This window comes from Pan troglodytes, chromosome Y, assembly GCF_028858775.2.
Source record: "Pan troglodytes isolate AG18354 chromosome Y, NHGRI_mPanTro3-v2.0_pri, whole genome shotgun sequence".
Classification (NCBI taxonomy): Eukaryota; Metazoa; Chordata; class Mammalia; order Primates; family Hominidae; genus Pan; species Pan troglodytes.
Genome location: NC_072422.2, coordinates 33,761,053 through 33,783,712, shown reverse-complemented (window position 1 = coordinate 33,783,712; position 22,660 = coordinate 33,761,053). Strand labels below are relative to the sequence as shown.

The 22,660-nt window shown below is 49.8% G+C and overlaps 2 protein-coding genes across 11 annotated transcripts in view; both read right to left on the bottom strand.

Annotated features, from left to right (window-relative positions):
- Nucleotides 1-21,963, bottom strand: part of DHRSX (dehydrogenase/reductase X-linked) — a 347,670-nt gene extending 325,707 nt beyond the window's left edge. For 2 of the 5 annotated variants that reach the window (XM_063805051.1, XM_054677219.2), the window contains exon 1: nucleotides 21,810-21,942. In XM_063805051.1, the coding sequence (XP_063661121.1) occupies nucleotides 21,810-21,918 (109 nt within the window). In that variant the 5' untranslated portion in view covers nucleotides 21,919-21,942. Of the gene's footprint in view, nucleotides 1-21,809 lie in introns of all 5 variants that reach the window. The other 3 variants (XM_063805050.1, XM_054677222.2, XM_054677220.2) reach the window with 3 other exon arrangements.
- On the bottom strand, nucleotides 7,353-22,009 carry ZBED1 (zinc finger BED-type containing 1). Of its 6 annotated transcripts, XR_010154994.1 has the most exons (3): nucleotides 21,301-21,647; nucleotides 20,058-20,251; nucleotides 17,891-19,350 (listed from the first exon to the last, which is right to left on the bottom strand). XR_010154994.1 is itself a non-coding variant. In XM_054677215.2 (2 exons), exon 2 carries the CDS (start codon nucleotides 11,642-11,644, stop codon nucleotides 9,560-9,562), a length of 2,085 nt encoding a protein of 694 aa, XP_054533190.1. In that variant the 5' UTR covers nucleotides 11,645-11,697; nucleotides 21,810-22,009; the 3' UTR covers nucleotides 7,353-9,559. The 6 variants fall into 6 exon arrangements, 4 of the variants coding, with proteins under 4 accessions (XP_054533190.1, XP_054533191.1, XP_054533192.1 ...); XM_054677215.2 differs by lacking the exons at nucleotides 17,891-19,350; nucleotides 20,058-20,251; nucleotides 21,301-21,647 and adding exons at nucleotides 7,353-11,697; nucleotides 21,810-22,009; XM_054677216.2 differs by lacking the exons at nucleotides 17,891-19,350; nucleotides 20,058-20,251; nucleotides 21,301-21,647 and adding exons at nucleotides 7,353-11,694; nucleotides 21,810-22,008.
- Between the last annotated feature and the right edge of the window lie 651 nt (nucleotides 22,010-22,660).

The following is a 22,660-nucleotide window of genomic DNA, read 5'->3' as shown; positions in this document are numbered from 1 at the left end:
AGACGATCCCTAACCTTGGGCTAAGGGACCGCTGCCATGTACACACTGAAGAGGTTCCCTAAGAATGTGGGTAAGGGACCACGGCCATGTACACACTAAAGATCTTCCCTAAGAATGCGTCCAAGGGACTGCTGCCGTATGCACACTGAAGACGTTCCCTAAGTATGTGGCTAAGGGACGGCAGCCATGTACACACTGAAGATGTTCCCTAAGAATGCAACCAAGGGACTCTAGCACTGTGCACAATGAAGATGATCCCTAAGCTTGTGGCTAAGGGACTGCCGCCATGTACACACCGAAGACATTCCCTAAGAATGTGGCCAAGGGACCGCCACCATGTGCACACTGACGACATTCCGTAAGAATGTGGCCGTGTGCACACTGAAGACATTCCCTAAGCATGTGGATAAGGGACCACGTGTACACACTGAAGACATTCCATAAGAATGCGACCAGGGGACCGCCACATGTGCACACTGAAGACATTCCCTAAGAAAACGGCCAAGGGACGGCACTTAAGACGTTCCCTAAGCTTGTGGCCCAAGGGACCACTGCCCTGTGCACACTGAAGATGTTCGCTAAGCATGTGGCTAAGGGACTGCCGCCATGTACACACTGAAGACATTCCCTAAGAATGTGGCCAAGGGACAGCTACAGTGTACACACTGAAGACGTTCTCTAAGAATGTGGCCAATGGACCACACTGTAGATGTTCCCTAAGCATGCAGCAAAGGGACTGCCACCATGTACACACACTGAAGACATTCCCTAAGAATGTGGCTATGGGACCGTCGCCATGTACACACCGAAGATGTTCCCTAAGCATGTGGCCAAGGGACGGACGCCATGTACACAGTGAAGACGTTCACTAAAGTCCAGAAACGGGCCTGCGAAACACCAAAGGAAAGAATGTTGTCCAGGATCCAGTCATCCCACCGCTCGGTGTGTACCCAAAGGAAAGGAAATCAGCCCATCAATGGGATACCTGCACCCCCTGTGCACTGCAGCACTACTAACAGTTTCCAAGATATAGAATCAACCCATGTGTCAATCAACAGATGAGCGTATCAAGCAAATGTGGCATAGACACACAATGGAATAGTATGCAGCCATGAAAAAGGAAATCCTGCCATTTGCAGCAACATGGATGGGACTGGAAGATACAATGTGAAGTGAAATGAACCAGGCACAGAGAGACAAATACTGTATCATCTCATACGTAGAATCTTAAAAAGCTGAATGCATAAACGCAGAGAGTGCAATGGTGGTTGCCAGGGAAGAATGCTGAAGTGTTTGTCAAAGAACATAAAATTTCAGTTGGGAGGCCAGGAGCGGTGGCTTATGTCTGGAATCACAATGCTATGGAAGGCTGAGGAAGGAGGATCACTGGAGGCCAGGAGTTTGAGACAAGCCTGGGCAACATAATGAAACCGCATCTTTAAAAAAAAAAAAAAAAAAAATTAGCTGGGTATGGTAGCATGCACCTGCAGTCCCAGCTACTTGGGATGCTGAGGCAGGAGGATCGCTTCAGCCCAGGAATTCAAGACCAGCCTGAGCAACATAGCAAGACACCATCTCTACAAAAAATTTAAAAATTAACCAGGTGTGGTGGTGTGCACCTGTAGTCCCAGCTACCTGGGAGGCTGTGGTGGGAGGGTCACCTGAGCCAGGAGTTGGAGGCTGCCGTGAGCTATGAACATGATGCTGCACTCCAGCCTGGGTGATAGGGTAAGACTGTCTCAAAAAAAAAAATAAATTACATTAAAATTAAATTTTTCCAGTTAGATTAAAGAAATAAATTCAAAGTTCTACCACACCACACAGTGATTATCATTAATAATAATACATTGCGTCTTTCAAAATGACTAAAAGTAGATTTTACATATTCTCACCACAAAAAAAACTAGGTGAGGTGATATAGGTTAGAGTTAGGGTTATGTGAATATGTTAATTAGCTTGTTAATATGTTAATTAGCTTGAATGTTAATGTGTTTATTAGCTTGATTATTGATATGTTAATTAGATTAATAATATGGTAACCAGCTTGATTTAATCATTGCACAATGTGTACTCGGATTAAAACATCACGTTGTACCTCATATATATGTATACAATTATTTTCTATAAAATAATTCTATAAAGATAGCTCGCATTTCCAGGCAGAAAGCAAAACAAGTCCCAGTTTCGAGGACAGCTGTGACATATTTAATGGTGTCTCCTCTTAATTCAACAGTTTATATGACCGTGACACAAGGGGCTCCAAGTTTCCAAGGAAAGGATTCCAGTTATGTGCTCAAGGTGTATCCACACTGGGCTGGTCGCGGTGGCTCACGCCTGTCATCCCAGCACTTTGGGAGGCTGAGGCGGGTGGATCACCTGAGGTCAGGAGTTCGAGACCAGCTTTACCAATGTGCTGAAACCCCGTCTCTACGAAAAATATAAAAATTAGCTGGCTGTGGTGGCAGACACCTGTAATCCCAGCTACTCAGGAGGCTGAGACAGGAGAATGGCTTGAACCCAGGAGGCGGAGGTTTCTGTGAGCCGAGATCATGCCATTGCACTCCAGCCTGGGCAACAAGAGTGAAACTCTGTCTTAAAAAAAAAAAAAGGAATCCATACTGCAGCGTCGACCAGAAGAGATGACCTTCCAGTGAGCACACAAGGTCCTCTCACAAAGCGGCGAGTGTTCCCAGTTATTACTCGGAGGGCCAGGCCTGCTCAGGAGGGTTGGTGAGATCAGGCTGTCCCCTAACAGACACCATGGCAGGGCTCATCCTCCTGAGTACATGCAAACTGCACTGAGCCGGCTCCCCATAGAACTCCAGCTGGGAAGAAATGGAACGTTCTGGGGGACACTGATTTTCATACTGAAACTTCCTATCTTTTTAAATTTATTTTGGTTGAGACAGTCGCCCAGGCTATTGCCCAGCCTGGAGTGCAGTGGGATGATCGTAGCTTATGGCAGCCTCAGCCTCCTTGGGCTCAAGCGATCCTTCAGCCTCAGCCTCCCAAGTAGCTGTGACCACACACGTGTGCCACCACGTCTGGCTTTTTTTTTTTTTTTTTTTTTAGAGACAGCATCTCTCTCCTTGTTGCACAGGCTGGAGTGCAGTGGTGCTATCACATTTCACTGCAGCCTCCAACTCCCTGGCTCAAGTGATCCTCCCACCTCAGCCTCCTGTGTAACTGGGACTTCAAATGCACACCTTATGATCCAGCTAATTTTTTTATTGTTACTAGAGACAAGGTCTCAGTATGTTGACCACGCTGGTCTCAAACCCCTGTGTTCAAGTGATCCTACTGACTTAGCCTCCCAAAGTGCAGGTATTACAAGCATGAGCCACCACACCCAGCCTATTTTTATTTTATTTTTGTAGGCACAGGATCTCGCTGTTTGCCCAGGCTGATCTCAAACTCAGGTTCAAAAATCATCCTCCTGCCTCAGCCTCCCAAAGTGCTGGGATGACAGGTGTGAGCCATTGTGCCCGGTCTCATACCATTTTTGTATCATGAAACTTTATTATTCTTTGGATTTCTTTCCGCCAAGAACTTAAACATGTAAGAAGCAAACCAACACCTTTTAAAACCTAAACGTAATTCTTAGCTTGTGGATCCAGTTTTGGAAGCAATTTAAATTCTAGAAAGCCTGCAGTAACTGCCTATTTGATACGTCCTCAGAGTTCCTGCCTTTCCAGTTAAACACAAATAAAATAGGAGTCCAGTGACCTCGAACACCCCAGGGTAAGAACGCACAACCTAAAAGCCAGTTGGAACCTGAATGTGAAAAGGCAATCATTCCTTCTGCATCAAAACATCTGCACCCACGGGTCCACCCGTCAGCCAAAAGCCACCTCAGCAATGCTACCAAAACAGGGAAAAGAAAGGCTACCGTCTTTCTTTCATGCAAGCCCTCTAAGATAACGCACAACCTACGAGCTCACGTAAATTAGGGCACAAAGAACCCAACTGAAATCCTGGCAGAACAAGCACAACTTCTGCTTAATCGTGAACTCATTCATTTATTTATTTAGAGACAGGGTCTCACTCTGTTGCCCAGGCTGCACTACAGTGATGCAATCTCAGCTCACTGCAGCCTCTACTTTCTGGGCTCCAGCAATCCTCCCACCTCAGTCTCCCAAGTAGCTGTGATCACACATGTGTGCCACCATGTTTGGCTAATTTTTATTATTATTATTATTATTTTTAGAGGCAGCATCTCTTGCTTTATTTTCCAGGCTGGAGTGCAGCAGTATGGTCCCAGCTCACTGCAGCCTCCAACTCCCAAGCTCAAGTGATCCTCCCACCTTCGCCTCCTGAGTAGCTGGGAATACAGACATGCGCCTCCATGCCTGGCTAATTTTTTGTATTCTTAGTAGGGATGAGGTTTGGCCATGTTGCCCAGGCTGGTCTCAAACTCCTGGGCTCAAGCGATCCGCCTGCCTCGGCCTCCCAAAGTGCTGGGATCACAGGCATGAGAGCCACTGCACCTGGCCATGCAGCTGTTTTAATAAGCAATTCTGAGAAGACACAAATGCCCCCCTGTTCTTTTGTGATAATATTAACACAGATTACTGAATTCCAGTGACAAAAACCTCACACGTGTTACCTAAAGAAACACAGAGCCCAGAGTGTTCGATCTGAGCTGTTTCTCAAACCAGGACAAATAAGTGGATTCCAATTGGTGCCTCGAGAAAAAAAGGGAAAAAGTGGCAAAAAAAAAAAAAGTAGTTTCAACAAACTCCAGCCGTTATTTTTGGAAGGCCCACTTACCAAGAGCAGTGTTTACATTCATAAATTTTTTTTCTGAATTTCTTAATGGTTGGGGGAAAAAAAGAAGTCAACAGAGCAATAATATTTCTTGACACAACATTTATATAAAATTTAGTGCCCACGAAGTGGGAGTGGAATACACGGAGTCTCGCTCTTGTCGCCCAGGATGGAGTGCAGTGGCACGATCTTAGCTCACTACAACCTCCGCCTCCCTGGTTCACGCGATTCTCCTGCCTCAGCCTCAGTACCTGGGATTACAGGTGCCCACCACCATGCCCAGCTAATGTTTGTATTTTTAGTAGAGATGGGGTTTCAGCATGTTGGCCAGGCTGGTCTTGAACTCCTGACCTCAGGCGATCCACCCGCCTCGGCCTCCCAAAGTGCTGGGATGACAGATGTGAGCCACCGCGCCCAGCAATGGATGCTTTTAGACACAACGGCAAAACTAAGTTGTTGAGAGACAGAGAATGCATGGTCCGCAGAGCCAAAAATATTTCCTCTCTGACCCCTTCAAGTTGACACCATCAGGGTCCTCATGCCAAGGACCTCCCGCATCTGATTGCAACACAAAAGGACAGGCAGCCGCAGCTAGGAAGGAGCCCAGCTGCAAAGCCCTGAAACCCGAAAGGTTCCCAGAAGTTGCTCAGAAAGGAATTCATGCAGTTTGAGAAAATCTGGAAGAAATGAGCCAAACCCTGCTGTTTCCGTCGTCTGAAGAAATGAGCAAAACACTGCTGTTCTGCTGCAGACGGTCCTGTGAGAGTTTGCATTCTCTGTTCACCAGGCAGGGGCATGGCGAGTTCATTTTATAAAACTCTCAGGTGAGCCCCACGATTTGACGGAGCAGGAATCACTGGGAAAGGACGGGGCGGCGGGCCTGAGATCACAGTGGGGAAAACAGTAGAACTGCTGCCCAAGCACATCTGAGACTCGAACAAGGCGCAGGAAGATGGTCGGAACAAAAGCAGGAGCTGGCTGCGCCAGGAATCGGGTCTCTGGGCCTCCTCTGCACTCACGAGCAAATAAACGTCACCACCGAGATTTCGGTGCCCCAAAAACAGCCCAACCGGCTCCTTCCCACCAGCTGCCTCTTTACTAAAACATCTGAAACCTTTTTCTCACTTTCCCCAAGCTGTTTTCCTCACCCTTCAGAGGCCTGCTAGGAAAACAGTTCGAAGCAGGCAATTCTGCAAAGGGGGGGGGGGGGGAACAACCATCTCAGAGTTAGGGCTGTACAGCCAGATCCAAGCGTGAAAACAAAACCGAACCGAAAAATCCCACCACTGTGCGGAAGGAGTGCCACACAGGCTGGGGTGAGAACTGTCGGGGTTAGGGAAATGTCTCTGTAAGAAACCCTCAAGGACTAGAATTACTCCTAATGGGAAAAACGTGTAAACATGTCCCACTTAAATGAACATCACGATGCAAATGCTTAGTTATGAGGACTGAAAATGAACCCCTTTCAACCCAAAACGTGCAAGAAAGAGAAATTTCGACATTTTTATGATGCCCTAGGACAGGCAGTCAACCAACAGCACTTGGAAAGGGCAAGTCTGGGCAGAGGTGCACATCCCGGCCTTCCTGTGTTTCTCGGGGGCCATTGTTTTCTCAGGAGGGAGGAAAAGAGGGAGGGAGGGAGGAAAGCAGAAAGGGAAGGAGGAAAAAAGGGATGGAAGCAAAAGGAAAGAGGAAGGGAGGGAGGGAGAAAAGGGAGGGAGGGACAGAGGGAGGGAGGAAAGGAAGGAAGGAGGAAGGGAGGGAGACACGGAGGGACAGAGGGAAGGAAGGAGGGAGGAGAGGGAAGGAGGGAGGGAGGGATGGGGGAAGGAGGGAGGGGAGGAAAGGGAGGCAGAGAGGGAGGGGAGGGAGGGAAGGGAGAGAAGGAAGGAAGGGAGAGAAGGAAAGAAGGAAAGGGAGGGAAGGAAGGAAAGGGAGGGAGAGAAGGAAAGAAAGGGAAGGGAGGGAGAGAAGGAAGGCAGAGAAGGGACACAAGGAAGAAAGGAAGGGAAGGAAAAGGAAGGGAAGGGAAGGGAGGGAAGGAAGGGAGAGAAGGAGAGAGAAGGATGGGAGGGAAGGAAGGAAGGAAGGATTGGTTGGCTGAAGAAGAGACGGAGGGTTGGACGGAAGGAGGAGGGAAGGAAGAGACAATGTGAGAGGAGGTGAGAAAGACAGGAAGAGAGGGGAGATAAGGAGGCTGGGGGGAGAGGCAAGGCGCTGATGCCATCCGGATCCATCCAGGCTGCCTCGTCCATGGGGCCTCCGTTTATACAACTATCCACTAAGTGAAGGAACCGGCAAAAATCTCTGCTCCCGGGGAACACTTTCACCAGCTGCCGGCTTTATTCACTCAGAAATTTTGATGCCAAAACACCCGAAAGTACATCATAACTTGAGGATTTACAGACAAGAAAGAGGAGCACAGAACTGACCATGGGTGCCCTGGAAAAAGTTGCTTGAAACAAGGACCACAACAAAAATAAAAATAATAATAATAAAAAACCTCCCTGCACTCCCAGGATCAAGGGGTTCAGACAAACTGCAGTCCAGACGGACACGCGGCCGACAAATCAATGAGGAGCTAATGCATTTCTGTGGTTTATTGAACAACAGTCCAACTTGAAAGCATTAAATAAGAGGCAACCGTTCAGGAGGGGAACAATGGCTTAAAAATAAAAACGAAGACAGAGCCGGAACAGTTCACATTTTTCACGTGAGTGACGAAAAGCAAAGGATTGTTAGAGACGTAAAGAGAACGCTGGCAATGCTACAGAATGGAGCCCACGGAGGCGTGGGCTGCCCTGCGTCCCCGGCCTCGGGGCAGAACAGAGAGCAACCCCAAAGCCTGCCCCACTGTGTCCCTTCCAGCTGCCCTTCTGCTGAGAACACCCGGAGCTGAGGGTTCCAAGTTCACAGCCGAACCGCTTCCCTTAAAAAGAAAGCAAAGGTTACGTGGATTTCTCCCGTGCTTCCTCTTCTGCAGACTTACACCGACTCAGGACGTAAGGATAAAATTCTGTGCTGCTTGCAGCCCTGAGAAGTCAGCAGCCGTGGAATGCAGGTAGTTCCTTTGCCCTCTGACACCCAGAGTTCTTGGGGTCTCGGGAGAACATTGCCTGGAGCTGGGTGGGGTCATCCCTCCTCGACACTGTCCTCCCCAGCCCAGCTTGTCTTCACGGAGGCAGAGAACCCGCTGCACGTAGAATCCAAGCAATATGCTAAGCCTCGTGAAGTATTTTTCCTCCAGTTAAAAAGCAGTTCTACATGTTGGAAAACGTGTTTCTGTTTCCCTGAATGACTGAAAGCAACTCGCAGGAATCCAGCCACAGAAAACCCCTCCGGGGGCAATATTTTAAAATTCATTTCCCCTATGGTATTGAGTTTAAAAGAGAAGAATCAAGAGTCCTTTCCGGTAATCAAATCAAAAACACCTTATGTGGAAAAGCTGGCCGCACGGGGGAACTGGACTTTTAGGGCTGAGACACCGAAGACATAACCTCCGGACCGGTGAGCCACCCACTTTTGTTTTGTTTTGAGACGGAGTCTCACTCTGTCCTCCAGGCTGGAGTGCAGTGGCGTAGTCTTGGCTCACTGCAACCTCCACCTCCTGGGCTCAAGCGATTCTTCCGCCTCAGCCTCCCTAGTAGCTGGGATTACAGGCGCGTGCCACCGCACCTGGCTAGTTTTTTGTATTTTTAGTAGACACGAGGTTTCACCATGTTGGTTGGCCAGGCTGGTCTCGAACTCCCGACCTCAGCGTGAGCCACCACGCCCGGCCACCGCCCAGTTTTAAGGAGCAACTCCGCAAAGTGAAATTTCGGCAGGCAGCAGGAAGCAGGCTCTCTGGCAGCAACCTGTCGAAAATACAACACATTCCACGCTTTTTTTTGTTGTTTGCTTTTTGTTAAGTGTCTGCATTTTTGTACTCATCTGTCACATTTTTAACCGAACATTAGAAAAAAAGGTCTCTCTTTTTAAGAAGGGCATTTTGGCTAAAAGGTCTCTTCCCCATTTCTCAGAAGCAAGAGGTCCCTGCTTGCACGAGAATGTAAACATGAATTCAGTGATCTGGACCTCGCAGAAGTCACACATGATGATCGGGAAAGGCTCCCTCGACGCCACCCAGAATGTTCCTGCGTTTCTTCTAAACCCTCCCAGGGAGAACTCGAATCAGACATGGTGGAGGTCTTAAGTATCTGTGAAGGAAGGAACAGCTCCTCTAGGCTCTGCTGCACGCAATTCCCAAGCAGAAGCGTTGGCAATTCCCAAGCAGAAGTCGTCAGGGCCCCGGGAATAGCGGAGGAAAGGAAACCCACTCAAAGCCACCTCTCTTGTGTCTTCCTTTTTCTTTTTGAGAGAGTCTCGCTCTTGTCGCCCGGGCTGGAGTACAGTGCAGTGATCTCAGCTTACTGCAACCTCCACCTCCCAGGTTCAAGCGATTCTCTGGCCTCAGCCTCCAGAAGCTGGGATTACAGGCACATGCCATCAGGCCTGGCTAATTTTTGTATTTTTAGTAGAGACAGGGTTTCGCCATGTTGGCCAGGCTGGTCTCGATCTCCTGACCTCAGCTGATCTGCCCACCTCGGCCTCCCAAAGTGCTGCGATTATAGACAGGAGCCACCGCACCCGACCCTCTCTCACTTCTCGAATCTCTTTCCTTTTTCCGCCTTCTAGGTGTCAAAGACAGTGGATGGTCTCTGAGGTTCAAAACCAAGCTGACCGGGTAAGTATTTACAGCAAAGCATCCAATGGGCTGCTGCGGGGATGACTTGTAAGACAACACGCTTCCTCGCTACAGGAAGCTGCTGTCCCTAATGCCAAAGAAACCGCCGCTGACGCCATCCCCCAAGGAGAACACCTGCTCCTGGTCCAGGCCCCACTCCCCCTCGTCCTGGTCCTCGGGTTCCGCCTCCGCCCCACTCCGGGCGTTCTCGTACAGAAACACCTGCTCGTCCACGTGCGCGGGAGCCAGCCGGTTCCTCTTGGCGCTGACCACGTTGGCGGCGGAACCGAAGAGACGCTCGGGGGCGACGCGCGTGGCCGTCACGCACCAGTACTTCTGCAGCACCTTGGGCAGCAGGGGGAAGAGGGCCAGGCGGTCTGACCACCACTTGAGGGGGTCTTCGTTGAGGCCAAGCACCTTCTGGGACTTGAAGTTGCTCAGCTCCTCCACCACCTGGGCGTGCCACTCCTCCTGGTCCTCCACACCGCCCGTCTGGCAGAAGATCTCGGCCAGCATGTTGTTGATGACGCTGGCGGGCGGCGGCGTGGACGTCCGCAGGAGCTTCTTGACGGGAGGCTCCTCGGGCACCGGGAAGATCTTGTCCTCCGCCGGCCGGTAGCCGCCGTCTTTGACCTTGTCCAGCAGGCCCTTGGCCTCTTCCACCACGCGGTTCTCCACCTGCTGCCGCTCGAAGGCGGAGAGGAAGGGCAGCCTCTTGTAGCGGGGGTCCAGGAAGGTGGCCACGTTGAGAAACATGTCGATCTCGGGCGTCTCCTGGTAGGTCTTGGAAAGCTCCTTGGCGATGACCTCCTTGGCCATGCTGAGCTCCTTGGAGTCGGTCTCCTTGATGTTGAGCGTGGTGTTCAGGAGCATGTGCAGCAGCGGCTTCACCATGCTGATGGTGGGGTACCTGGAGGCCGACAGCATCTCGGCCACCTGCTTGAAGGGCTGCAGGAGCTCCACCAGCCCCTCGATGGTGGCCCACTCGCCGGCCTCCAGCATGAGGTGGTGGTTGTTGCTGTCCTCCACCAAGACCCCGGCGATGACGAACTGCTGCTCCTTGAGGCGCTGCAGCATGGCCAGCGTGCTCCCCCACCAGGAGACGCGGTTGCTCACCAGCATGCAGTGGGCCACGTTCTGCTGCTTCTGCTTCTCATAGAGCATGTACATGGCCACGGCAGACTGCTGGAAGTACTCCACCAGTTTGCGGCAGCGCGACAGCAGCGCCCCCAGCTTCGGGAGCTGGAAGGCCTGCTGGATGCCGGCATTGAAGGTGTGGCCCAGGCAGGGCATGTGCACTGCGACGTCCAGCAGGGAGCACGCCTTCACGATGTCCTTGCCGTAGTTGGTGGTGGCCCCAAAGACCTTGGCGCTGATGCCCCACTCGATGAAGACCTCATAGAGCACCCGCGTGATGGTCTCCGCCGTGTTCTCTTCGGGCACCTCGAAGGTCTTCAGGCAGCGGGAGCCCATGGACAGGCAGTTGGGGGCGCCCAGGCCCAGGAAGTGGGCGGCCAGCGTGACGTAGGCGCGGTTCTGATTCTCACTCCTCCACATGTCGGTGGAGATGCCACACCAGGTGGCCTCGGCCAGCTCCTTCAGGATCACCTCCCGGACGGCCCCGTACTTCTCAGGGATGGCCTTGGTAGAGATGTACTTCCGGCTGGGCAGCTCATACCGGGGGTCGGCCGTCTTCAGCAGCACCTTGAAGGTGGGCTCGTCCACGATGGAGGCCGGGTACAGCCCCTCGCAGATGAGGCCCAGCACGGCGGCCGTCAGCTCCTGCTGCTTCTTGCTGTCGTAGCCGTGGCCGGCCTTGACGGCCAGCGCGTCCTGCCCGGGCTGCTGGGACGACTCGGGCTTCAGCTTGGAGAAGGCGGTGGCGAAGGCCTCACGCATCTGCTCCGTGTTGCTCTTGACGAACTCGCAGAATTCCTCGGGGTGGTTCTTCTCCAGGTGGTAGGACAGGTTGGAGGTGTTTCCGGAGTAGGCGATCTGGGCCATGCAGATGCGGCAGTAGATTTTCTTCCACTGCAGGATGCATCCCTCGGCGTTGGTGTCGAAGCCGAAATACTTCCACACCTTGCTCTTGGCGCGGGGGTGGGCCACCAGCTTCAGGTCTGTCTGGGAGCTCTCCAGGCTTTTATTCTCCATTGCTTCTCCACCGGAGCCTGCCTGCTGGACGGCTGCTCACGCGTGGGGACCTGCTGAGAAGGGCCAAGACAAACACAGCATGAGAAGGGACCCAGGCGCGCACGGGAGCCCTGCCGGGGAGACAGACAGGGTGCCGGGGCAGCTCCGCTTTCAACCAAAGGGCCCTGGGGCCGGACGGCTGGACCTTCCTTGCGGGTCACTTTTGCAGAGTGGAGGAGGGAACCTAGTGCAGGAATACGCTCTTTCTTCCACGTTAATCCGACTGCAGCGATGCCGCACGTGTCAACATACAGGTTTGCGAGTGAGCACGGCATTTTTGCAGGGCTGTACCTGACAAGTGCCTTTCGTTTTTTTTTTTTTTTGAGACAGAGTTTCGCTCTGTCACCCAGGCTGCAGTGCAATGGCGTGATCTCAGCTCACTGCAACCTCCGCCTCCCGGGTTCAAGCAATCTTCCTGCCTCAGCTTCCTCAGTAGCTGGGATCACAGGCACCTGCCATCACGCCTGGCTAATTTTTGTATTTTTAGTAGAGACAGGGTTTCACCATGTTGGTCAGGCTGGTCTCGAACTCCTGACTTCAGGTGATCCACCCGCCTTGGCCTCCCAAAGTGCTGGGATGACAGGCGTGAGTCACCGCGCCCGGCCTGACAATGCCTCTGTCATCGCAGGGGCTTGCTGTTCCTGTCCTAAGAGCTTTCCCAAGCACCTGCCACGTGGGAAAGCCGCGTAGATCTTTTCTGGGGATGAAGCCTACATAGAAGAATCCACAAGTGGTCAGGCAGACCCCCCACTGCCAACCATCACAGCAGGACTCTCTGAATGCCACCTGAGCTTCATTCACTGCATTAAAGAAGCCAAACAGGACCTCCAGCTGACTAAAGCCGGCTTTCCTATGGCTAAGAGGCACTGCACACTCTTCTCAAACTTTATGGTTTAAAATGAAGCCATGTGGAACGTCACAGGTGCATCCGTGATCTGTAAGCACGTCTGAAGAAGCATGGATTTCTCAATCCCTGGAACTTCTCAAAATGCCCATTGTGTCCAGTCACACCTGTGGGCAGAAAGGCCCAGCTGGGCAAATATCACACACCTGTGCAAACATCGGGCACTTGGTGTGGAGGCTTAGATGACCCAGAAGCCAGTCCCCAGGGTTCCTGTGGAGGTTGAATGCTCACACATACAGGCCCTTCCAGCTGCCACTCAGGAGGCCACCTCTGTGACTGGGTTGCCCAAAATGACAGCTGGGCTTTGTTAAAAGGTGTAATTGTGTCTGCAAGTGTCCAGTACAGTGCTCAGGAGGGTAAATAACAAAATGCACCACCCAGGCACGTTCAGAGTGTTGGGATACAGTCAGTGCAAGGAGGCGTATTTCAATGATGACTATAGTGCGTTGAAAAGCGCCCTCCCCTACCAAAGAAAATCTGTATCCACCTGGTACTTGTGTATGGGACCTTGTTTGGAAAAAAGGGTCTTTGCAGATGTATTAATAATGAAGGTAAGGATCTTTAGATGAGATTATTCTCAATTGAGGTGGTCCTAAATGCAGTGACCAGTGTCCTTAATAGAAGACAGATGAGGAGACACAGACACAGAGGAGAAGACCACATGGAGACAGAGGCAGAGACTGGAGTGATGCGGCCACAAACCCAGAACGCCTGGAGACCCCAGGAGCTGGGAGAGGCAGGAAGGATCCTCCCCTAGAGCCTCCACAATGAACTGGATAAAATCATGGTGGATTGAACAGTGGCCCGCAGAAAGATCTGTCCACAGCCTAAAGCCCAGGATGTGGAATGAGATCTTACTTGGTTATTAGAAATTTTGTAGATCTCATGAGTTAAGGATCTGGAGATGACATCATCGGGATTTGAGTGAGCCCTAAATGCAGTGACAGATGTCCTTATAAAAGACAGAAGAGGAGACACAGACACAGAGAAGGCCACATGGAGACAGAGGCAGAGACTAGAGTGATGATGTGGCTGGCCCGAAGCCCAGGGACGCCAGGAGCCCCCAGGAGCTGGGAGAGGCAGGAAGCACCCTCCGCGTAAGCCTCCGGAGGGAGCACAGCCCTGAGACACTTTGATTACAGACTTCTGGCCTCCAGAACTGGGAGAGAATAAGCTATGGTTTTAAGCCCTCCGGTTTCTGGTACTTTATTAAAGCAAGGTATTCTGAAGGTTAATTTTGCCCGAAATAATGAGTGGAGGTCTTAGAAAGGCCCCCCGTCTTCACGGGCAGTCGCGGCCTGCGTTGCTGGCTTTCCGTCAACGGTGCCTGCCCAGTGCTTTTTAGGGAGACGCCGCCACGTGCCGGGTGAGCTGGGCATTGCCAGAGCCCAGCAGTGCCACTTCCCAAGACTGGGGTGCAAGGATGGGGGTCCCGTGACCAATGCCAGCACCCCGGTTTGTTCTAAGGTGCTGAGAGAATGAATAACACGACCGGGACTTCCAGAAAACGAGGAACCCCCAAACTGCATCTTCTGCAGCCGAGTTAGAGTGGGGACCCTGGATTACACAGTCAACGGAGGGGGAAAAGAATCTCAAGAGGCCTCCTAAGTCCGACCTGAATGACAGGACACAGCTGTATCAGATCCTCCATCATCATCATCATCATATTATTATTATTATTTGGCTGAAACAGGTTTTGGTACTTGGGAGGAAAAGGTTTACATTCCATTATTATTATTTGTGCTATTGGGCTGAAAGAGGTCCCAGTCCTCAAACAAAAGTTTAAATTCTATTTATTATTATTATTATTATTATTATTACTATTATTATGTGGCTGAAAGCGGTTCTGGAACCTGAAGGAAAGGTTTCAATTCCATTATTATTATTTTTTTTATTATTATGAAGATTAGGCTGGAAGAGGTCCCAGTACCAGTAACAAAGGTTTATATTCTAATTATTATTGTTACGGTTGTTATTATTATTAGGCTGAAAAAGGTCTCAGTACCTGTAGCAAAGATTTTTATGCTGGCGCCAGGCACGGCGGCTCACGCCTGTACTCTCAGCACTTTGGGAGGCCAAGGTGGGTGGATCACCTGAGGTCAGGAGTTTGAGACCACCCTGGACAACATGGTGAAACCCCTCCTCTACTAAAAATACAAAATTAGCCGGGCGTGGTGGTGGCACACGCCTGTAGTCCCAGCTACTCGGGAGGCTGAGGCACGAGAATCGTTTGAACCCGGGAAGCAGAGGTTGCGGTGAGCCGAGATGGCGCCATTGCACTCTAGCCTGGGCAACAAGCGCAAAACTCCGTCTCAAAGAAAGAAGAAAACAAAAAAAAAGATATATATGCTATTATTACTATTATTTTTAGGCTGGAAGAGGTCCCGATACCTGGAAGAAAAGTTTGTACTCGGTTATTATTATCTGTCTGAAAGAGGTCCTGAAAGCTGGAGCAAACATCCATATTCCATTATTATTATTATTATTATTATTATTATTATTATTATTGTGATTGTTTGACTGAAAGAAGTCCCAGTGCCTGGGGCCAAGGTTTATATTCTATTATCATTGCTGTTATTATTATTTGGCTGAAACAGGTCCTGGTACCTGTAGCAAAGGCTTATATTATTATTATATTATTATTATTATTATTATTATTATTAGGCTGGAAGAGGTCTCGACACCTGGAACAAAAATTTTCATTCTATCATTATTATTATTATTAGGCTGAAAGAGGTTCTAGAACCTGGAGCAAAGGTTTTTATTCTATTATTATTACTTTTGTTATTAGGCTGAAAGAGGTCCCAGTAACAGAACAAAAGTTTATATTCTATTTTATTACTATTTGGCTGAAAAAGGTGCCAGGACCTGTAGTAAAGGTTTATATTCTATGATTATTATTAGGCTGAAAGAAGTCCGGGTACCTGGAACAAAAGTTTATATTTTATTATTATTATTTAGCTGAAAAAGGTTCTGGCACTTCAGTCAAAGGTTTATGTTCTATTATTATCATTATTATTATTATTTGGCTCACAGGTGTCCCAGTACCTGGACCAAAGGTGTGTTTTCTATTAATACTATTCTTATTATTACTATTTGGCTGAAAAAAGGTTCTGGTACCTAGAGCCAAGTTTTATATTCCACTATTATTATTTGGTTGGAAGAGGTCCCAGTACCTAGAAGAAAAGTTGATATTCTATTATCATTATAATTATTATTACTGTCATTATTGTTGGTCTGAAACAGGTCCTAGTACCGTGAACAAAGGTTTATATTCTATTATTATTCTTATTTGGCTGAAAGAGCTCCCAGGACCTGGAGCAAAGGTTTATATTCTATCATTATTATCATTATTACTACTGTTATTATTATTACTGGGCTGAAAGAGGTCACAGTACCCTGAACAAAGGTTTATATTCTATTGTCATTATTATTATTATTGTTATTATTTGGCTGAAAGACGTTCCAGGAGATGAAGCAAAGGTTTATATTCTATCATTATTATCATTATTACTATTATTATTATTATCATTACTGGGCTGAAAGAAGTCACAGTACCCTGAACAAAGGTTTATATTCTATTATCATTAATATTATTATTATTATTTGGCTGAAAGACGTTCCAGGACGTGAAGTAAAGGTTTATATTTTATCATTATTATCATTATTCCTATTGTTGTTATTATTATTGGGCTGAAAGACGCCCCAGTACCATGAACAAAGGTTTATATTCTATTATTATTAATATTATTGTTATTATTTAGGTGAACAAAGGTTTGTATTCTATTATGATTATCATCATTATTTGGCTGAAACAGGTCTAGCACCTGGAGCGAAGTTTTGTACTAAGAGCCAAAATTCCCAAACCCCTAACCAAGTGACTCCTGGAAGGAGAAACAAGAAGCTCCCTCCCACGTCTCCTGCTGTCAGAATTCCATGAGACTCCCAGGTAAAGAACCGTCCACACAGTAGGTGGGTTCCACCTGAACCCACGTAACAGCCACAGCAGAGCTGGCCTTCTGCAGTGAGCACCCTCCTTCCTCCTTCCTCGTTCCTCCTCCCTTGCAGCGCTTCCGTGCACACAAGGCCACGAATAAAGGTTGCTGCAAACCAGCCTCTCACTGCCTCATTCTTCAAGACTGGTGCAGCATCCCCAGTGCTGGGGGGGGGGGGGGGGGTTGGGGGGGACACTCCCCAAAACGCTCTCAGGGGGCCGGCGATTTCACGTTTCCAACTGCACATCCATGAGAGGCCAGTGGATGTGCCTCACATGACTCTTACCAGAACGACACGTCGCAAGAGACCAGTGTGAAGAAGCAGAGGAAGGAGCCAGCCGCCATCCGTCCCTTTATGGATGAGGCTGACAAAACCCTAAAACTCAGCCACTCTTCTCCCTAGGTTTTTGTTATTTTGGAAATGACAATCATTTTTCTTTTAAAAAACATACAGCACATGGCCAAAGGGTACCAAGTTTCTGTTCGACAGGAGGAATCCGTTTCAGTGACCTACTGCACAGCGTGGTGGCGATAGTTAATAGTGTATTACATATTTCAAAATAGCTAAAAGAAGTCTTTATTTTTGTTTTTGGTTTTTTTGTTTTTTTTTTGAGACGGAGTCTCGCCCTGTTGCCCAGGCTTGAGTGCAGTGGCGCAATCTTGGCTGACTGCAACCTCCACCTCCCAGGTTCACACCATTCTCCTGCCTCAGCCTCCCAAGTAGCTGGGACTACAGGCGCACACTGCCACACCCAGCTAATTTTTTGTATTTTAGTAGAGATGGGGTTCCACTGTATTGCCCAGACTGGTCTCAAACTCCTGAGCTCAGGCAATCCACCTGCCTCAGCCTCCCAAAGTGCTGGGATTATAGGCATGAGCCACCGCACCCGGCCCGCCAATAGAGATTTTAAATGTCTTGCGTGCAGTGTATACTGTTCGGGTGATGGGTGCACCAGAATCTCACAAATCACCACTAAAAAACTTACTCATGGAATCAAACACCACCTGTTCCCCAATAACCTATGGAAATAAAAAACAAAAATAGCTAAAAGAGATTTTAAATGTTCCCACCGCAAAGGAAAAATAGCGGGTGATAGATATTAGTTTGATTTAATTATTCCACAATGCAAACATACAGCAAAGCATCACACTGTGCCCCATAAGTGTACACATTTATATATTTATATAAAAATATCAATTGTTTTTATTTACATCTAAATTATATAAATATAACTTATTTGTATTTTATATTTAAAGTATAAATTATTCTAAAAATATATATATTTAATAAAAATAAAATATAAAAACAATAAATATATTACATACATTTTTGGTAGTAACATGTAATTGGCCTGTTACCATTACTTTTAAATAAATTGTTAAATATGTTTTAAATTTCTGTTTTAATGTCTAACAGGATGACTTATTGACTGTTATAATCCACAAAAACAAAAACTGTCTGGGGTCCTCATTTTTTTGAAAGGGATTCTATGATCAAGAAATTGGAGGCCGGGGGCAGGGGCTCACCCCTGTAATCCCAGCAATTTGGGATGCCAAGGTGGACTGTCACCTGAGGTCAGGAGTTCGAGACCAGCCTGACCAACATGGAGAAACCCCATCTCTACTAAAAATACAAAATGAGCCAGGCATGGTGGCACATGCCTGTAATCCCAGCTACTCAGGAGGCTGAGGCAGGAGAATCGCTTGAACCCGGGAGGCAGAGGTTGTGGTGAGCTGAGATCACGCCATTGCACTCCAGCCTGGGAAACAAAAGCGAAACTTGGTCTCAAAAAAAAAAAAAAGAAAAAGAAAAAGAAGAAGAAGTTGGAAAACTGCTGTTTTTACTTCTACCTGATTTCTAATAGCCACTGTTCACTACTCATAAAACCAACAAGAATTAACTTTCCCTTTACAGGTTAAAAAAAAAATAGTTTGAAAAGTAGGACTTCTATAAATAGCTTTGTAAGTGGGCCAGTTGGCATATTTTTTGTAAATACTCACTCCTGTGGTACAGCATTTACGAATCCATTTTGCATCCCAGAAAGTGAAGGAATATTCTGTGGCCTATTATTTACAATAGAACTTTTAAGAAAAATTCTGTGGCAGTATTGGAACTGGACTTGACTACAGGTACCATCAATTTTCTCTCCTTTGCAAAACTCATGGATGCATCAGAGAAAATGTAATTTCTAAACAGATCACCCTGTTATTAATACCGGTGGGTAGAGACTTTCTTTACTCAATATGATCATTTTCAACAGATTTCAGGCCATATCAGTGTTCAAGTTTTGATGCCATATTAGGATATTAAATGCACTGATTAAATCATCTATTTTAAAATCCAACCAACAGATACAACTTACTGAATGGGCCGCATGGATATAGTCTTAAGAACACAGAGACAGACCCTCTTATGGGAATTCTCAATTTGTTTCTAAAGCCCCTCTGTAAAGGCATGACCAACATCTATGATTAATTTGTAATTATCTTGTTTTTCCATGATGAACTGTAAGAAGACACCATTTAGGAGTGGATTCCAGCCACAATTTCTTCCTTCTCATACCATGTAAGTCAACTCATGTGGAAGGTGTAACCCAGGCATTTCCTTTGTACGATACCTAAGAAGAACACGCTCCATTTGGAAGTTCTAAGAAAAAACTGCCCTTGCTTCCAATCTGCAGTGGGGAAATTGGCCCTCTTGGTTATTCAAACAGCTTAGCTCAAATGCCCTGGACAAAGTTCAATGTTTCCTCATCAACAGCGAAGGCCTACCAGAGAGAAGCAAATAAAAAATGCCGTTTAGGAAGCTGGCCACCAGCAGACCAAGGACAACAGCATTCCTCCACTGGTATCGAAAATTATTTTTAATCCATACATAGGAAGGGGCTCGATGAGGGCAAGCCACTTAAGTTAATCTTTAGAGAAGGCCATTCTGTTTCGATACACACCCGGGTACAGATTCGCTTGGCAGACACGTGACTTGACCAGAAGCTCGTCCTCTTTAACAACCTTCTGTTGTTATTTAATCAGTAAATGGGAAAAAAAAAGATTCCAGCCCTCCTTTCTAATGCACAAAGAGCAAGTTTTTCAAAGGCCAGCATTTTGGTGAGCTGCTGCGGGAACCCCGGCCTCTTCTGCCCGGGCCCACACAGGCCCTTAAGGAGGTTTAAGGGGACCTTTCTGTAAGCAAAACTGCCCGGATAAACATAATCTTCTGCGAGACTCCACACAATTGTTCAGCAGCTGTAAACTGTTCACCTTGCAACTGATTACTTACTTCAAACAAACATGCTCTCCTGCCCTCCGAAAGCCTGACTACAGTTCCCTTTACTCTCCTTCTTCTATGCACTTGTAATTATGCTAAGTGGGTTTAAAAAAAAATACTGAAGGCCAGTTTGGCAGAAAAAGAAAAGCTTAGCTCACAGAAAACTCAAAGCTCTTTTTCTCTGGCTAGAGGCGGGAGAGAGAGGCTCACTTTAAAACATCCACTCCAGGCACGCTTCTCAAAGGGTGGCGCTGGGACCCCTGGGGTTCCTTCAGTGGGTGCAGAGTGGAAGTCAAAAGTCATTTCACAATAAGGCACCCAAGCACTTCGCCTGGCTGACTCCCAGTCTCCCAGAGGCGTGCAGTAGTGTCTTCCAGAGGCCTCCTGACATGCCATGAAACTGTCTACAGAGGCAGAAATAACAGCTCTCTTCTTAGGCTGGACATTTAAGACATTCAGGGCAACGTACACCGCCACCCCCACCACACTGACCCTCTGAACGCTCTGTTTTGGAAAACTGTTATTTTTGAAACAAAGTATCATTTAACCTAACATGGAATTAACATTCCCTTTATTCCAGTTCACAAATAATTGTTTACAGGTTTCTAGGTTTAAATTGAGAATATGGGCCGGGCACAGTGGCGCTCTGTCTGTAATCCCAGCAGTTTGGGAGGCCCAGACTGGAGGATTGCTGCAGGCCAGGGGTTCAAGACCAGCCTGGGCAACATGGTGAGATGCCATCTCTACAAAAAATTTAAAACATTAGCCAGGCGTGGTGGCTCACGCCTGTAAACCCAGCACTTTGGGGGACCCAGGTAGGAGGATTGCTTCGGCCCATGAGTTTCAGACCAGCCTGGGCAACGTAGCAAGACCCTATTGCTACAAAAAAAAATTAAAACATTAGACAGGTGTGGTGGCTCACACCTGTAATCCCAACAGTTTGGGAGGCAAAGGAAGGAAGATCGCTTGAGCCCAGGAGTTCGAGACCAGCCTGTGCAACATAGCAAGACCCCGTCTACAAAAATTTAAAACATTAGTCGGATGCAGTAGCTGGTGCCTGTAATGCCAGCACTTTGGGAGGCTGAGGCAGGAGGACTGCTTGAGCCCAGGAGTTCGAGAGTAGCCTGGGCAACAGAGCAAGACTTCATCTCTACTTCCTATTACAAATAATAATAATAATAATGATAAATTCTGAACCTGCAAATCTATGAATAGAAGTTATCTGCATACACAAAACACAGTGGCGGTCGTCACTGATGAGTTCAGACAGTAAACGAGTCCTGCAAAGTTGGAGATCTGTGACTCAGAGATGTTTACAAAGGCCAAGGAAACAAAGTTGCCACTTAACGGGCCTGCCCTCCCCACCAGACCTCCGTGGCTCCCCAGTGCCCGAGAAGCCGCCTGTGGGCCCCCTCTGGAGACGTCCTCCGGAGAAGGGCCCATCCTCACTTACCCTGGGGTGGGTAGGGGTCGAGGTCCCTGGGACGCCCGCTCCTCCCCTCCGGGGCCTGGCGGGGGCGCGCGGTCACTGGCCGACCGCAGGCGGCAGGCAGAGCCGCCTGATGTCTTGGGCGCGGGGCGTGCGAGCCCCCGGGTCCCCGGCCACGGCCCGGAGGTGTCAGGGTGCGCGGGGGGGGCGGTTGCACGGGGGCTGCTCGGTTGGAGCCCGACCCGGGACAGGCGGGGAGGCCACACGCGCGGGGAGGGAAGGGTCGGGCCGGGTCGGGCCGGGCCAGGCGCGCAGAAGAGCCGGCGGGGACGGGAAGCGCGGGGCGGGGAGGTCCCAGGCGCGCACGCCCCCCCAACCCCCACCCCCGGCCACACCTCGACCCCCGCCCAGCCCCACTTCCGGGAGCGCCACCGCCTCGCCAAGGTCACGCGGAGCCCCCGCGCCCCCGCCCCCGAGCCAGCCCGCGCCCACCCGGGTCCCCGGAGCCCTGACCCCTGCCCCGCCCCGCTGACCTGGCTCCAGGAAGCCCCCGCGGCAGCGCCGCAGCAGCTGCGCCAGGATCACCGCGGCGCCTACCGCGTAGACCCGCAGGGCCGCCCGCGCCGCAGACAATGGCGACATGGCTGCCCCGGCCGCGCCGCCGCCGCTTCCGCGCCGCCCGCGGGACTCTGCGCCCGCCCGCCCGGACGGACGGCGGAAACGCGCGCGCCCCGGACCGCCCCCTGCCCGCCCCGAACCGCCCCGGCCTGCGGGGAACCCCCAACCCCAGACCCCGCCCGGGCCCTCTGGGATCCCGCACCGCCTGCAGGACTGGGGACCCCGAGCGGACAACCGACCCCAGCCAGGACATCCCCCCCAGGACCACAGACTCCAGCCAGGAACCCCCCCTGCAAGAACCATAGACTTCAGCCAGGACCGCCCCCCCAGGACCACAGACCCCAGCCAAGACCCCCCCGTCTGAACCACAGACCCCAGCCAGAACGCCACCCCAGGACCACTGACCCCAGCCAGGACGCCCCCAGGACCACTGACCCCAGTCAGGACCCCCCCTTCAGGACCACAGACCCCAGCAGGGACCCCCCACACACACCCCCAGCCAGGACCACAGACCCCAGCCAGGAATCCCCCCCAGGACCACAGACCCCAGCCAGCAATCCCCCCCAGGACCACAGACCCCAGCAGGGACCCTCCACACCTCCTCCAGGACCACAGACCCCAGCCAGGACCCTTCCCCCTCCCCGCAGGACTGCAGACCCCAGCAGGGATCCCCACCACCGCAAGACCAACAACCCCAGCCAGGACGCCCCCAGGACTACAGACCCCAGCCAGCACCCAACTCAGATCCATAGACTCCTCCCAAGAA

Excerpts from the sequence above, each read along its gene's own strand:
- ZBED1 (XM_054677215.2), bottom strand. The coding sequence starts at position 11,644 with ATGGAGAATAAAAGCCTGGAGAGCTCCCAGACAGACCTGAAGCTGGTG.